The sequence below is a fragment of the Lipomyces tetrasporus genome (assembly GCF_029532465.1).
Source record: "Lipomyces tetrasporus strain NRRL Y-64009 chromosome Unknown POJ06scaffold_13, whole genome shotgun sequence".
Lineage (NCBI taxonomy): Eukaryota > Fungi > Ascomycota > Lipomycetes > Lipomycetales > Lipomycetaceae > Lipomyces > Lipomyces tetrasporus.
In genome coordinates, this window is record NW_026611608.1 from 46,283 (window position 1) to 60,751 (window position 14,469).

General features: G+C 45.1%; 4 protein-coding genes across 4 annotated transcripts; 3 read left to right on the forward strand and 1 right to left on the reverse strand.

Annotated features, from left to right (window-relative positions):
* Nucleotides 1-1,626: 1,626 nt before the first annotated feature.
* On the forward strand, nt 1,627-2,023 carry POJ06DRAFT_283834 (uncharacterized protein; the record flags this gene model as incomplete). Its single annotated transcript, XM_056190135.1, has 3 exons — nt 1,627-1,680; nt 1,744-1,970; nt 2,008-2,023. 3 exons carry the CDS (start codon nt 1,627-1,629, stop codon nt 2,021-2,023), a joined length of 297 nt encoding a protein of 98 aa, XP_056040054.1.
* Nucleotides 2,024-7,030: 5,007 nt separating this feature from the next.
* On the forward strand, nt 7,031-8,376 carry POJ06DRAFT_283835 (uncharacterized protein; the record flags this gene model as incomplete). The annotated part of the gene is made up of 3 exons (XM_056190136.1): nt 7,031-7,304; nt 7,350-7,518; nt 7,572-8,376. The coding sequence occupies 3 exons, from the start codon at nt 7,031-7,033 to the stop codon at nt 8,374-8,376; spliced, it is 1,248 nt and encodes a 415-aa protein (XP_056040055.1).
* Nucleotides 8,377-12,439: 4,063 nt separating this feature from the next.
* On the forward strand, nt 12,440-13,348 carry POJ06DRAFT_286825 (uncharacterized protein; the record flags this gene model as incomplete). The annotated part of the gene is made up of 2 exons (XM_056190243.1): nt 12,440-12,938; nt 12,987-13,348. Exons 1-2 carry the CDS (start codon nt 12,515-12,517, stop codon nt 13,346-13,348), a joined length of 786 nt encoding a protein of 261 aa, XP_056040056.1. The 5' UTR covers nt 12,440-12,514.
* Nucleotides 13,349-13,902: 554 nt separating this feature from the next.
* POJ06DRAFT_262931 (ankyrin repeat-containing domain protein) lies at nt 13,903-14,454 on the reverse strand. Its single transcript, XM_056188812.1, has one exon. The coding sequence runs from the start codon at nt 14,302-14,304 to the stop codon at nt 13,951-13,953; it is 354 nt and encodes a 117-aa protein (XP_056040057.1). The 5' UTR covers nt 14,305-14,454; the 3' UTR covers nt 13,903-13,950.
* Between the last annotated feature and the right edge of the window lie 15 nt (nt 14,455-14,469).

The window sequence follows — 14,469 nt, forward strand, 5'->3', positions numbered from 1 at the left end:
GTCGCCTCCTCATATGCGCGATCCGGGATGAACATATAGTCTTTATATTTCCTATATATCTCATCCTCGCTCACGCCCTGAATCCTCATTGTAATGAAATCCTCCGTTTGCTTCTTGTCTAAGGTCCTAGTTGCTAGATGTGCTAGTTCACCTGGCACTGTGCTATCATTTGCAAATGCTCGATACCTCTCTGTGCCGACTATATCAACAAGTTGCTTTTGCGTACATGTTCTATTCGCTTCCTCTGGCATCGATACGGTGTCAGTTAGGTTCCATCCCTGCTCTTTGCGATGTGGGTTGATGCCTCCTCCTGAGCAAATGGTCAGGTAAAGTATCTGAGTTAGGGTGGCAGCAGACAATTCTCTGAGAGTTTGCTACAGGCTCCGATGAATCCTCCGCAGTTGAAATAGAAAACAACTCTGCTTGCACTCCGGCAGCGGTCGCGGACAATATGGCTATCAAACACACTGTGGCAATAGCTCTAGCGATAGATTTCATGATCGTTTAAATTTTGCAGTGTGTAGCACTCGGTCCTGGATTTGTTTCAATAGGGATAGAGACTGTCTCAATCACAGCGCTGAGGTCGCGCGTGATTGCCCAGCCGCGCCAGTAAAAAACTTAGGGTAATGACCACCACAGCCTCCATGTACATCGTGTGTCAGCCAATGAATTAATCGAACATACAAACCAAGACTTGAGTTCACATGTGGACAAACCGGCAGATCCCAAAGTTCCTGTTAGATAGCGAGAATGATGTCGAAACGTCGTCTGCACGGAACAGGTCTACGAAGAAGTGCTGTTTCTGAAAATAACCACTGAAATTTCCGCTCTTATTTCCGCGCCTTACGTCATTTTAATGAATTCTTCACAAGTGATGAATGAAGTATCTCCGTGGCCGCCCCACTGTTTTACTTCGCCATGCATATTCAGCAGTTCCCGGTTTGTTGACCCGGCACCGATACAGCGAGCCACGCTGAGTCGCGCGGAATTCCATAATTCTAGAGAGTATACGATGCATATAATTGCGTAGCAATAGGAGTAGCTGCGATTGGCCGAAAATTAAGTTTATGTTTAGTCTTCGGACAACTGCTTCCTAAAATCCTTCGGCCCAAAGAAATTCACGTACGCGGCGAACTTATGTGTGCTTGAAGCTAGTTCATTCGCCACCACGTGTATAAGCTAGCATGCTGACCGCAAGCCGTAGACAGATATGACTAGTTCCTAACGCCAGCAATATACCGACCACGTATTATATCCCCATTCATTCCGAGTGACTGGTTGGTTAATCGACATGCCGTCAATCGAGTTTTGGAGATTCCGTGACAGAATCTTAAGTCGGAGGTACCGAATGGCAAACTCTAAGTTTTGTGGAAATGTGTAGAACACTCTAGCCTACGATCGTAGATTGTGGAATATTCTAGCAATGTGTAACGATGACGCAATTGGGTATTCATGGAATGTCTAGAAGGTTCCAGAAGGCAGCGTCCCAAGTATATATAGAGGTCATAGGAACCTATAGTTTATGAGTAAGTTTTGTGCGCTTTAATATAGTCATATAGTACAACAGGTTATGAGCCCTGTTTGAGCGCAACCATTGGAAAGAACGAAACAGAAGAAACCTAAGGAATGTCAGAAGATAGAGACATTCGAGTCTGGAAGCTCGACGGAGCCGAAGACTGGGTGCCGTGGAAGCGGCAGATGACCCTTATCTTGAAGGGTAAAGGTTTTTTCAAATTCCTCGAGGGCAGTCCCGCTAAGGAAGGGAAGAGCCCAGAAGAACAACAGAAGGAGGAACGGGAGGAGATGAAAGCCTCCGCGACCATAATGGGGAGCCTGAGCATCAAGGTCCAGGCTCAGATCCCTGGCGACAGTCCCACGCCAAAAGAGATATGGGATCGTTTGCTTAAGCTGTACGACCAGAGTACAGCAGGTTTAAGGATGCAGCTCAAAGGAGAGTTAGCGAGCCTGAAGTACTCGGACTTCAAGGACGCAAATGAGTTCGTTCAGAAATTCACCGGCTTAGTGAGCCGTCACGCGTCAACGGGGAAGCCAGTCGATGAGGAAGAACAAGTTAGGCTCTTCCTTGAGGCAGTTGGTTCCGGTTTCGAAATATGGAAACGACTGAAACGTGCCGAAGTTCGACGGGGTCTTACCATCGAAGACCTCACGACCGATTTCCTAGAGGAATCTAGAAACGAGGAGAAGGAGAGCGCCTTTGCTATCCGAGCAAAGGGAGGCTCAGGACACGGCAAGAAGAAAGAAACAAGGACCTGTTTCAAATGCGGAAAGAAAGGGCATATAGCCAAAGACTGTTGGTCCAAGACTCCGAAGGACCAAGGACCGAAACTAAACATGGCGGCTTCCGCATTTAATAGCGACAGAGATCTTAGGACTGCATGGTTTATCGACAGTGGCGCAACAGCACATATATGCTGTCAGGCAGAATTGTTCGAAGAGCTTGACACTAGCTGGAAAAAGCCTCTCGACGGTCTGGGAGGTGGTGTGCGAGCCGAAGGAATTGGAACAGTGAAACTTACTGTCGGAAATACCAATTCAACACTTACCTTGAAGGATGTACACTTAGTTCCTAGTTTCTTCACCAACTTGATAAGTGTGGACCGTTTCCGATCATCAAAGGACGCGCGTTTGACCTATGACGGGTCAGATTGGACGTTGATACACACACCTACCGGGACAAAAGTCGGCAACATTCAAGACTACCGAGGGTTGTACGCACTAGATGCACAGGTAGTGCAAAAGGAACTTGTTAGTGCCGTCGTGGAACCAGTGGATCTCTGGCATGCGAGATTAGGACATATTTCAATGGAACGAGTCAGAAATACTGCAGGTCTCACAAATGGAATTAGTCTAAAGAATGCGTCAGAAAGAATTGTTTGCGAGACATGCATTGAATCAAAACAGGAAAGACAGATTTCACGCGACCGACCAGCGCAAGCAACGGAACCAATGGAATTAATCTATACTGACGTGGTGGGACCAATCAAACCTCAAGCATATGATGGCTCAAGTTGGTACCTCAGTGTCGTGGACGATGCAACGTGCGGCAAATGGGTCTACCCTATGAAGACTAAAGGAGAAGCATATGATCGGCTATGCGAATTCTGCAATTGGGCAGAAAAGGCAACGGGAAAACCCGTTAAACGAATTCGTATGGATAACGGACTCGAGTTTGGTGGCAGTAGGTTAGAAGCTTTCTTAAAGGCTAAAGGGATCAAGCAAGAACTTACGGTGCCATATACGCCAGAACAGAATGGCAAAGGCGAGCGTCCTCATAAGGAGCTCAACAATATGGCAAGGACTATGATTGCCATGTCAGGATTAACGCAAAAGCTATGGCCAGAAGCTCTAAAGCACGCCGCTAGACTGAGCAATCTGCTCCCCACCAGAGCACTTAACGGAGAGACTCCTGTGAGAATGATGGAAAAGTGTCTGTACCCGAACGACCAACCTTCAAAGCCTGACGTCTCACATCTTCGAATATGGGGATGTAAAGCATGGGCACTGATACCTAGCGAGCGAAGAGCGAGGAGCGAAAAGTTTAAGCCTAGGAGCAAACCAGGTTATTTCGTGGGAACAGAAGCCCATAATATTTTTCGAATATGGATGCCTGACGCGGGAAAGGTAATCCGAGCACGGGACGTCACGTTCGTCGAAACTGCAAATAACAGACAGGTGCAGCCTGAATCGACGGAAGATAGAGAAGACTATGCAATCGATATATTTGGCGATAAAGTCGCTGAACAGGTTACGCAATCAGAATCAGAAGAGCCTGCACAATCTCAAGAAGAGTCCGAGACCGATACCACCATTACGCTTGCTCCGCCACAACGATCGAACGCGATAGCACCAAATCAGACAGCCAGACAAATTGAAAGTGATCATGCAACGGTTTCTGGTCCTCCAAGAAGATCGACTAGGGTGACTCGCGGTCGCCCTCCGATGAGATACGGAAATGCAGCATTCAATAATGACGGAACAACGGAAGCTTCTGTCTTCGCGGTTAAATCGGCAGAGGACCCAGATCCCAAAACATTTCAAGAAGCAGTTAATGGTGCCGACGGTGATGAATGGATGACAGCATCTGAGGATGAAATTAAGTCGCTAAAGGAGAATGAAACATGGGTCCTGGTTCCAAGAAGTCAAGCGGAAGGAAGGAGGGTTCTGACAAATAAATGGGTATTTAGAACCAAAACGGATTCCTCGGGAAACCTCCAACGAAGAAAGGCGCGGCTAGTGGTGCGCGGCTATGAACAAGAAATCGGGCAGGATTATAACCAAACCTTCGCATCTGTGGTAAAAGCAGCAACATGGAGACTATTGATTGCGATGCTACTTATCGATGGATGGTTTTGCCACCAAATGGACGTTGTGACAGCATTTCTTTACGGGAACCTAAAGGAACTGATCTATATGGAACAACCAGAAGGTTTCAACGAAGGAGAGGACATGATATGTCAGCTACGTCGCACACTCTATGGATTAAAGCAGTCGCCGAGAGAGTGGTACGGCAGATTTGTCGAAGCATTAACTAGTCGAGGATTCCAAGTTTCACAAAGCGATCCATGCATGTTCATTAAGCACGAGTTAATTGTGGTACTCTATGTCGATGACTTGCTGATATTTGGAAAAGAAATCAAACGTATCGATGAGCTGAAGCAAACTCTACAGGAGGAGTTCAAAATGAAAGATCTAGGACGAGTATCATATTTCCTAGGCGTGAATATTGAAGAGAGGAAAGATGGTTCAGTGAAGATTGCACAGAGTACTTACATAGAGAAGATCCTCACTCGTTACGGCATGGACCACGCTAAGACTGTCCATACTCCCTTTCAACCATCGGCCAATCTGGACGAGCCTACGGAAGAGGGTTATCAGGCCCCACTCGAGTTCCTAACGAGGTATCAGTCGATTATCGGGTCGTTGATGAACCCAATTATTTATTCACGGCCGGATATTGCATATGCAGTGGGAAAACTGTCTAGGTACATGTCAAATCCCACGGAAGTCCATATGAAAGCAGCAAAACACGTTCTTCGGTATCTATCTGGAACAAGAAATCTCGGAATCATTTATCGACGCCAAAAACAGCACATCGGTGAAACTCACTTGATTGGTTTCAGCGACGCAGATTGGGCTGGGGACAAAGATACAAGAAGGTCGACATCGGGATATGTCTTTATGTTAAACGGAGGACCCGTTTCCTGGTCGTCGAAAAGGCAGAGCAGTGTGGCTCTGAGCAGTTGCGAAGCTGAGTACTACGCGCTAACTCAAGCTGGTAAAGAAGCAGTATGGCTCAGCCAACTAATGGCTGAGATTACGGGCAAGCATCAAGAGCCCCTAGCGATATTTTGCGACAATCAGGCAGCTCTAGCAAGCACCGAGAACCCGAAATTTCACGGACGGATGAAACATGTCGAAATACAACACCACTTCATAAGGGAACTAGTGAATGATAAGAAAATCAGTACCAAGTGGATTGACACTCACAATATGGTAGCTGATGGACTCACGAAGAGTCTAGAACGAATTAAGTTTGGAGATTTCGTTACGATGTTGGGTATGGGAAATTAGTGGGATGGTGCGACTACTCGATTAGTGCGAATTGACTACGATCATAGGCTATGGGGGGTGTGTGGAAATGTGTAGAACACTCTAGCCTACGATCGTAGATTGTGGAATATTCTAGCAATGTGTAACGATGACGCAATTGGGTATTCATGGAATGTCTAGAAGGTTCCAGAAGGCAGCGTCCCAAGTATATATAGAGGTCATAGGAACCTATAGTTTATGAGTAAGTTTTGTGCGCTTTAATATAGTCATATAGTACAACAGGTTATGAGCCCTGCTACGCGCTAACTCAAGCTGGTAAAGAAGCAGTATGGCTCAGCCAACTAATGGCTGAGATTACGGGCAAGCATCAAGAGCCCCTAGCGATATTTTGCGACAATCAGGCAGCTCTAGCAAGCACCGAGAACCCGAAATTTCACGGACGGATGAAACATGTCGAAATACAACACCACTTCATAAGGGAACTAGTGAATGATAAGAAAATCAGTACCAAGTGGATTGACACTCACAATATGGTAGCTGATGGACTCACGAAGAGTCTAGAACGAATTAAGTTTGGAGATTTCGTTACGATGTTGGGTATGGGAAATTAGTGGGATGGTGCGACTACTCGATTAGTGCGAATTGACTACGATCATAGGCTATGGGGGGTGTGTGGAAATGTGTAGAACACTCTAGCCTACGATCGTAGATTGTGGAATATTCTAGCAATGTGTAACGATGACGCAATTGGGTATTCATGGAATGTCTAGAAGGTTCCAGAAGGCAGCGTCCCAAGTATATATAGAGGTCATAGGAACCTATAGTTTATGAGTAAGTTTTGTGCGCTTTAATATAGTCATATAGTACAACAAGTTTAGCTCTTCGCGCGCGTGTACATTCAGAAAAACGTCGCCTCCGGTGTACTGGGCCATTTGCCACCTATCATATTTGCTTGATCGCATAAACCTTGCATTAGCGTCCTACACAACACCTGATGCCGCGGATGGTAATTTTTACGGCACATGGTACTAAAGCGCAGATGAGTATCAGACGGGCAACCTATCATTGTGTAGACAGCGATGCGAGTCGCACTAATCGGGCTGCCCGATTTGTGGCTCATGACACTTACATGGAGATCATGGACTTTGGCAATATGGTCCACGGTCACGAATATCTATATTTTGATGGCGCGCACCTTGGACAAGGCGCACTAAGTGTCAGGGTTAGGGTCAGCGGATATCTATAGACATATATTTACTAGTCCAGACGCACTCAATTACACCACAAGCTAGAATTAGATCCGACATCACTCGGTGCGATTGTTGCGGCTGAGCCACATAGGCAACAGGTTAAGCAGCAACATTAGTACAAGCAAGTTCCGTCGATAACGAAGGCATCCGGTCCTGCTCATATAGTTTTGTTCTTTGTCGCTGGGTTGGTGAAGCAAGGGATTGGCCCAATGCAGTCGTCTTTGTACGTTTCAAAGGTACTAGCTAAGATCCTGTTGGCCGCCTCGGTGGTTGGCGCTCTTTTCTTAACTCTGCAATTGAGCAGAAGATTACCGACCAGTGAAATTGAGGAGCCCGCAGAACATTCAGCAGATACTACATATGGAAATAAATTCATATCGTTAGAAAATTCATATGAATGCATAAATCCATACGCTCAACCTGGGTTCATATGGATGGAGACTAGGACAACAGTCGACAACACAACTTGGGTCCCATTCTATAGTGGACTATTGGATAAGCAATTCTCATAACTTTGGGACACAAAAGGCGTACCAGTGGATAAAATCGTCAACGACACAAGATATTTTCCAAACAATTTTCCGCCAAATGATTTGCTCAAAAATGCGCCAACACAATGGTTCCAACTGCTGCATCACTACAGGAATGCGGCTGACACAGTTTCTACTGAGAAGGAGCCAGGCCGAAACTGGAATCTGTTAAAACGTTACGAGAATTGGAGAAACGGCTGTATTGGCTGAAAAACCGCAGTTTGCTTGTGATTGGTGATTCAGTGGACGAAACGCTCGTTTCTCACCTTTGCAATTCCAACGCGTCTCTGGAATATGGACCAACAAACGACTCGAACGAGACGTCAATAGTGACTTGCAATATCAAAGAATGGAATTTGACAATAACTCATTGGCAGCTTGGTTGTGTGGGCAACCATTGTAGGGCTCGGGAAACGATAGAGTCAATAGACCAGAAATGGGATCGATATTTCGTCCCAACTTCGGGCAGTGTCGTGGGACAAAACGGCGCATCCCCTGACCTCGTCATATTCCAGTTAGGCCTTTGGGGTGAGCAGTTCTTTGTCAATCAATACAGGAAATATATCCACGGCAAGAAAATAGACTATTCGCGGACTCTTAATGTTAGAGAATTAGTTGTCTACGTGCGACTACTTCGCCGCATTATTTCCAAATTGCGTGATATGTACGGACATCACATACCAATTTTGTATCGTACTGTCGCGCTCAAAAATACAAAGGAGCAAGGTGTGGTGGCCCTGAATCTCGACAGAGTGGCTAGATACGCGTGCCGCGAACTTGACGTCGAGATTATGGATTTTGGCTGGCTTGTTAGAGGATATTATTCATTTTATAGTGATGACGTGAATATTGATAAAAGTCCGCTGCGTACATTGTGGGTAAATATGGTACTTTGGTACTTGTTCAGAACTCAAGGTGGTGTAGAAGTGCGTGGAGATCTGGTCAGAATGGCCGATATGGATTTGACTACTGCCGATGCTTGGAATATGTGTCACGATACTTTTATGAAGGATTTAAAGATTTAGAAGCTAAGCTATCAGATAATAAATTGCATTCACTTCACTGGTCTGAATCCATATGCCACTTAATAGAAAGTTAAAAATAATAAATGACTGTTGTGTACTTTCATAATCTATAAGAGCAAGGAAGCTGTTACTACCTGCGAGTATTCGCTCGTTCAATGAAATGACGATCAGCGAATCTAATAAACCTAGCCTATGGTTTTATGAGGAACACTATTTTGGTTTAACGAAAAGATCCCCTCGACGCGCGTTTTCATAGTCCGATCATATTTGCAAACATAGGTCTCGGGTATGTTAGGACTTGGATTCGTCGATTTAATTTCTGGTCCTTGGGTCACGCAGATGTCCAAGAATGTTATAATTGCCATAACCTTAGTACGCTACTTGTTATTTAGAGTCAAATTCAAGCTTGACTAGATTAATACCTGATCCCAGAATTGACCTTCAAATCAGAAGCGATTGGCATGCATTGTGACTTTGTGACTCAAGACACATCTCGAGATCCTTAACTAATTGGATACTCTATAGGATGATGGTTTATCAGGGCGGGACAAGTGGACAGTAATTAGACAGGAGAGTTGAATCTAGATGATGACTGACTGAGTGACTCGGCCAATTTCTATCGTAAAGAAGATCAAGGAAACCCAAGCAGACTAACTTGGACGGCTGGGAGTTTATGCAGACCTTACACTAAAGCCCCTCAGTATCGATAGTCCATGATATTAAACCTTTTCTTTGGACCATTGAAGATTCATACAGTCGAACATGTGCGACACTATCGCAGTACTTTTCATAAATGTATGTTACTGATCAACAGTGCAGTTTTTTAAATCCGCGACATATCGGTTAGTTACTTTTATGCGCCGTTGCAATTCCGTCAATCCAAAAGCAAAATCGTATCTCATACTTGCACGCATTGCTTTGCTCCACTTGTCGAAGTCTATATCGCATGGCATCTTTATGTCGAAGTACCTGGTGTTGTAAAGAAGGTTAGAGCGCCCTGAGATTCTCATCATGAACTATTTTTTACTCACAATCTGTTATTTACGAGCTTCTCCTCGTCAATAATGCCTCCGTATACGTATACGACTTTCATTGTTTCCCTTATAATGCTTCAACCAGTATTAAGCAATTGCTGCGAATAGCGAGAGCCAAGAACAACTTACGATTTTGTTGTGAAGTAGTACTTGTACTGGATACGATATGACAGGTAAGGACCAACAATAACCTGGTGTCGACTATCGGATTCTAGGCTGTCTTCGGTCGCGTTATTAATATAATTGTCGACGGTTGCTGATGCCGCGAAAAGTGCTCGTCCAGTACCCACATATCCCAGCAATAAAACAACCAGCAACACCAGAATAATCGTTGCCTATTTGCCATTATAGCGTATTAACCGTCTGCGGACTTCAACAGTCAGTGCCGGCTATAGTTCGAGATGCCAGAAGAATATGTTCTCGATTCTCAGTCACCACCATGCATCAACATTGTAGCATGGCGGCATACTTACCAGAGCCCAGAGTTGTGTTCAGGTTAGGGTTATAAAGTACCACATGCACAAAAATGTATCATACAGATCTATTATATGGATTTAGCATATGCGTCGGAGATAGACGTGGGGAGTATTGGTACCCAACGCTTACCAAAGCGACGGATCAGACTGCAACGAAGTTGCACGGGCTGCTGCATATGCACCCTGCACATGTCGCCAAGACCGTACGCGCGTCATCTCATCCTCCCATTCGAAGCTATACGAACGATTGTTGGGATGGTGAGTTGTCAGCCTGCAGCCACTGCGAATATTTTACAGTGCCCCAATTATCATTACTGAGTATGGACTTGGTTATTTGGCGGCATAATCAGGTGAATACGATTACGCTACCGTCAAGAACTTATACTTTCGTAAAGTTAATCGCAAATATGAGAATCTAATCGTAAAGTAATCGTATTCGTCCTATCGTCTTTAGCTATGGCGAGTAAAGATTTGACAACGCGCGGAACGCCGTTGTGTTACAAGCATACTACGATCGAACTATCTGGATCTGTTACTTATCATTTGCCGCTCGTTTGACAACTTAGAAAATATGGATCCTCCGATGCGACCCCGCCGAAACAAGCGGTTGATTATTTATTACTGGATGTTGGTTACGAAAGAGATGAGCCAAGAACATCTTGGCAGACGGCCAGTCGATCCGCTGATCTGGGACCCGAGGATTATTTGTCTCTCAGTCATCCTACACAGCATTCAGATACTTTGAGGAAGAGACAGTAGCTGTCGCTGCTACAGAGGAGGGATGGCTGCTAAGGTAGTAGAGGGCCCACAGATGAATATCCAAGGATGGCACCCGCTGCGAGGGATTACGTCGCAATTCCAGCCTCTGAAGTGGCTGTTGAGAAATTATTTAGTGACAGAAGAGAATTGCTTGGTTAAGACAGCACTCCATTGAGTCAGGAATCATGAGAAAGCTTACTTCACTTGCAGAATGGTAATTTTTTGTGTTATTTATTCCTATTTACATTTTTGTCCTCTTCATGTTGATTTCAGAGCAGAAAATGAAAGTCACGTGCACGACTAGACGATTTTTTGCCAGTAGCCAACCTCAACGCTCGTATAGTTAATCGTAAATTTTTACATGGACTCGTATAGTAATCGTATGGGACTTTACGAATACGAATAACGATCACTCGCAAATGGTATCCACCCCTAAATCTAATTATCAGGTATAGATTCAGCAGTGATTGTCCAAGCAGAGACTCTGATATGCAGCAGCTCCTCCTTTTGAGCGTCTGAACGCGACTGACACAGTATGTCGTGAGGGCACTTTACTAGAAATTGTGTACTAATAAGACTGTAGGCCTCCTTATGGTTGATCTCCAAGTCGGGTCGTACGGTCTTGCTCGAGACAGGGACCCGAGGGAGCTAGTCTTCGTAATTCCCTCAGACACTTTGCCTGAGTGCCCTGCTAATATCTGGGTTCTCCAAATCCGATCCGGCGCCACGTGCACCAATTGGTCACATGTTTAATTGCACTGGTAACCTGCCTGTTCGAGCACCGAAGGGCCTGCTGAAAGCATACAAACTTCCGCTAGGCTTGCAGGCTATTTCTTTGCCTATAGAATATATTATCGGCTAACTGAAATGTATTATTCCAGATTAGCGAACACTGCGGAAACGAATGTCGCATATAAGGGATAATTGTATAGTAGAACATTCCAGGCATAGTGAGGGTGACTGATGTTGAATTAAGCTCTACAATCGCAATAAGCAAAATTTTGTCGCGCTTGCGTCAGCCTCGTTTGTCTTGCGGTTGGATATAAATATTATCTATTTTTCTCACAAGTTTTCTAATCCGTAGAGCAACCATCCATCCAATTTTTGAACTTGAAAGTGATTGTGATTCATTTAATTATAATGCGCCTCAGATGATCTCGTTCGGTGAAAAAACCTCAGGATTCGAAGCAGATTTCGCTCCCCTGGCTCCAGCATACTCGTTCCAGTTAGCCAGCTTCAGACTGTCGGCCATCGAACCTTTGCTCAGTTAATGGATTAACGACAAGTACATAGAGTACGATGTCGATACTAGATGGAATTCTACCTACCGCATGCTTCAAGGTGGAATAGCTGCAAAAGAGCAAATCCGATGTTACTTAAACGCCGTCCGCCTGTTGCCTCCCTTTACAGCATCAGATTGGGAGCAACTTGAACAGATTGCCACAGTCCTAGAAAAGTTTGACGAATTTACCAACCTGGTATCTTCACAAGGAAAGAGCATGTGTGAACCCCTACGCTAAAAATGGATTTGCCTGGTTTCCAGAAAAGGACGACATGACGGATGCCACATGGGTTCCATTGTATGAAGGAATACTGGATGGGTATTATAGCCAAACATGGAATAGTGAGCAGATTAACGCGGAACATCTCTATTCGGAAGGCGCACCTCCACGTCAAGTATTGAAATTGTCCCCGTTTAACTGGATACAAGCTCTTGCCAGACTTCATAGGCTGCTGTTGAAAAGCTGGAGAATTGACGAAGATGGGCATTGGCTAGCTTCAGAGACCCCGAATGGCCACTTGAGTCGCGACGAGCTAATAGAGTTGAGAGAATATGAAAGCCTATTATCATGGGTCAGGAATCGACGAATGCTCATGATCAGCGACTCTATAGATAGATTTCAATCTGCGTTCTTTTGTGATCTCCTGGATCGAGCGCCGGTGATAGGGCAAGGTCGGCACTCGACGTATTGGTGTCACATTCCGTACTTGAACTTCACTCTCATGCATTGGCATATTGCCTCGTTTGTGACGAACAGGCCTCCCTGTGATTGGTGGAATAACATGAGGTTTGTTACAGTCGAAGAGCGGTGGACAAATTTCTTTCAGCCGACATTTGATAAGGTCATCGGTATGAACGGCAGATCCCCTGATTTAATTATGTTGCAATCTGGACTCTGGGATCAACAAATGTACGCCTTTGCATACATGACAGATAATGGAGAAAAGGAACCTGACTATTCACGGCCCCTCAACTGGGCCGAACTCAGGTTCTACATGCAGCGTGAGCGAAGTCTAATTACGCTAGTCCGGTAACAGTTCGGCAATGATGTTCCGATAGTGTACCGAATGTCAACATTTCCAAGAGAGAAAAGCTGGCACAGTACTTTGCATGACATTAATCGGGCTGCCCGGTTTGTGGCTCATGAGACTGACATGGAGATCATGGACTTTGGCAATATGGTCCACGGTCAGGAACATCTTTATTTTGATGGCGCACATCTTGGACGAGGCGCACTAAGTATCTGGGCAAACATGTGGCTCTGGTACCTGTTCCGTGGTCAAGGTGGAATTGAAGTTAAAGGCAGGATTGTACAAATGCCTACTGAAGACAAGTCGTATAATTTATCTCAGAATTGGAATTTCTGTCACGAGAAATTCATGAATGATCATAACAAGTGGGAAAGTCAAATGGTCAATTAGTTTACGGTCTCATCAAGGTTAAACAGGGAATTCATTTGGGTTTGGCATCGGTTTGGCTATATAGATAATTTGTACTGAGTAAAGGCGACAAAACTTGAAGCGCCAGATAGTAACAATCCGCCTTGGTCAGCTTTCATAGTCTTAATCAAATAAAGAGCATTCTTCTGATTCATTACTTTCATCTGGTGTTGTGCCGTACAAAGATGAATGGTGTAGTCATTGGTGTTCTGTGGTTAAACGCACTCCTGTGATGTATTCAGAAATGTCCTCCGCCTAGGAAACATCACCGCTGCGGTGTCGTGACAAAACGACTTTTCAAGACGCGACAGTTACAGAGCCATAAAGGCGTATTTTTGGTTTTAAGTTACGAAAGGGTGACAGAATCTTGACAAACTTTCGAGAAGCGCCCATTTTTTCTAATATGTGGGTCTCACAGAATCTTTTTGTGCCCCATCCTAACATACCACTCCAGAAGCAGATCCAATGCGAGGTGCAAGCGTAATTTTCATCTGCTAAGATCGTGTTTAACAGATGAGGCACAGAAGATAAGTCAACGTTGACAAAGAGATTTGAGAGAGCTAGACCCTACTGGCCTTTGCAAATTAACTCGGCCCATTCTTGTCTTTCCCCATTGAGTCCAACAACAGTTCGACAATGCCAAGGTTCCCTTTACTGGTAATTTCGGATAATAACTTGCGAGATATTCGGCACCCGGGGTCGATTTGTATGGCTCTATGCTCTAGGAGCAAACGCACCACTTCCTCATTCCCATTTAGTGCAGCTGTAGATAATGGCGTTCGCCCGTTGATGTCAGTTTGATTTGGATTTACATCTGCATGGTTGAGCAACAGTTGTACTACTCCATTATGTCCGTTGGACGCGGCAGCGAAAAGAGGCGTCTGCCCGAAATTGTCGGGAGAGTCTGCGTGGGCACCTGCATCCAACAGAAGCTTCATGACTACTTGGTGGCCGCTGAATCATCAACGCTGTGGCGCCGTCTCGACCCTGCAGGTTCACGTCTACTCGGTTCGAGTTCAAGAACATAGACACAATCGCTTCGTGCCCATCTATAGCAGTAATCATGAATGGGGTGTACCTACTCGTCGTGCATCGACAGTTTG

Excerpts from the sequence above, each read along its gene's own strand:
- POJ06DRAFT_262931 (XM_056188812.1), bottom strand. The coding sequence starts at position 14,304 with ATGAAGCTTCTGTTGGATGCAGGTGCCCACGCAGACTCTCCCGACAAT.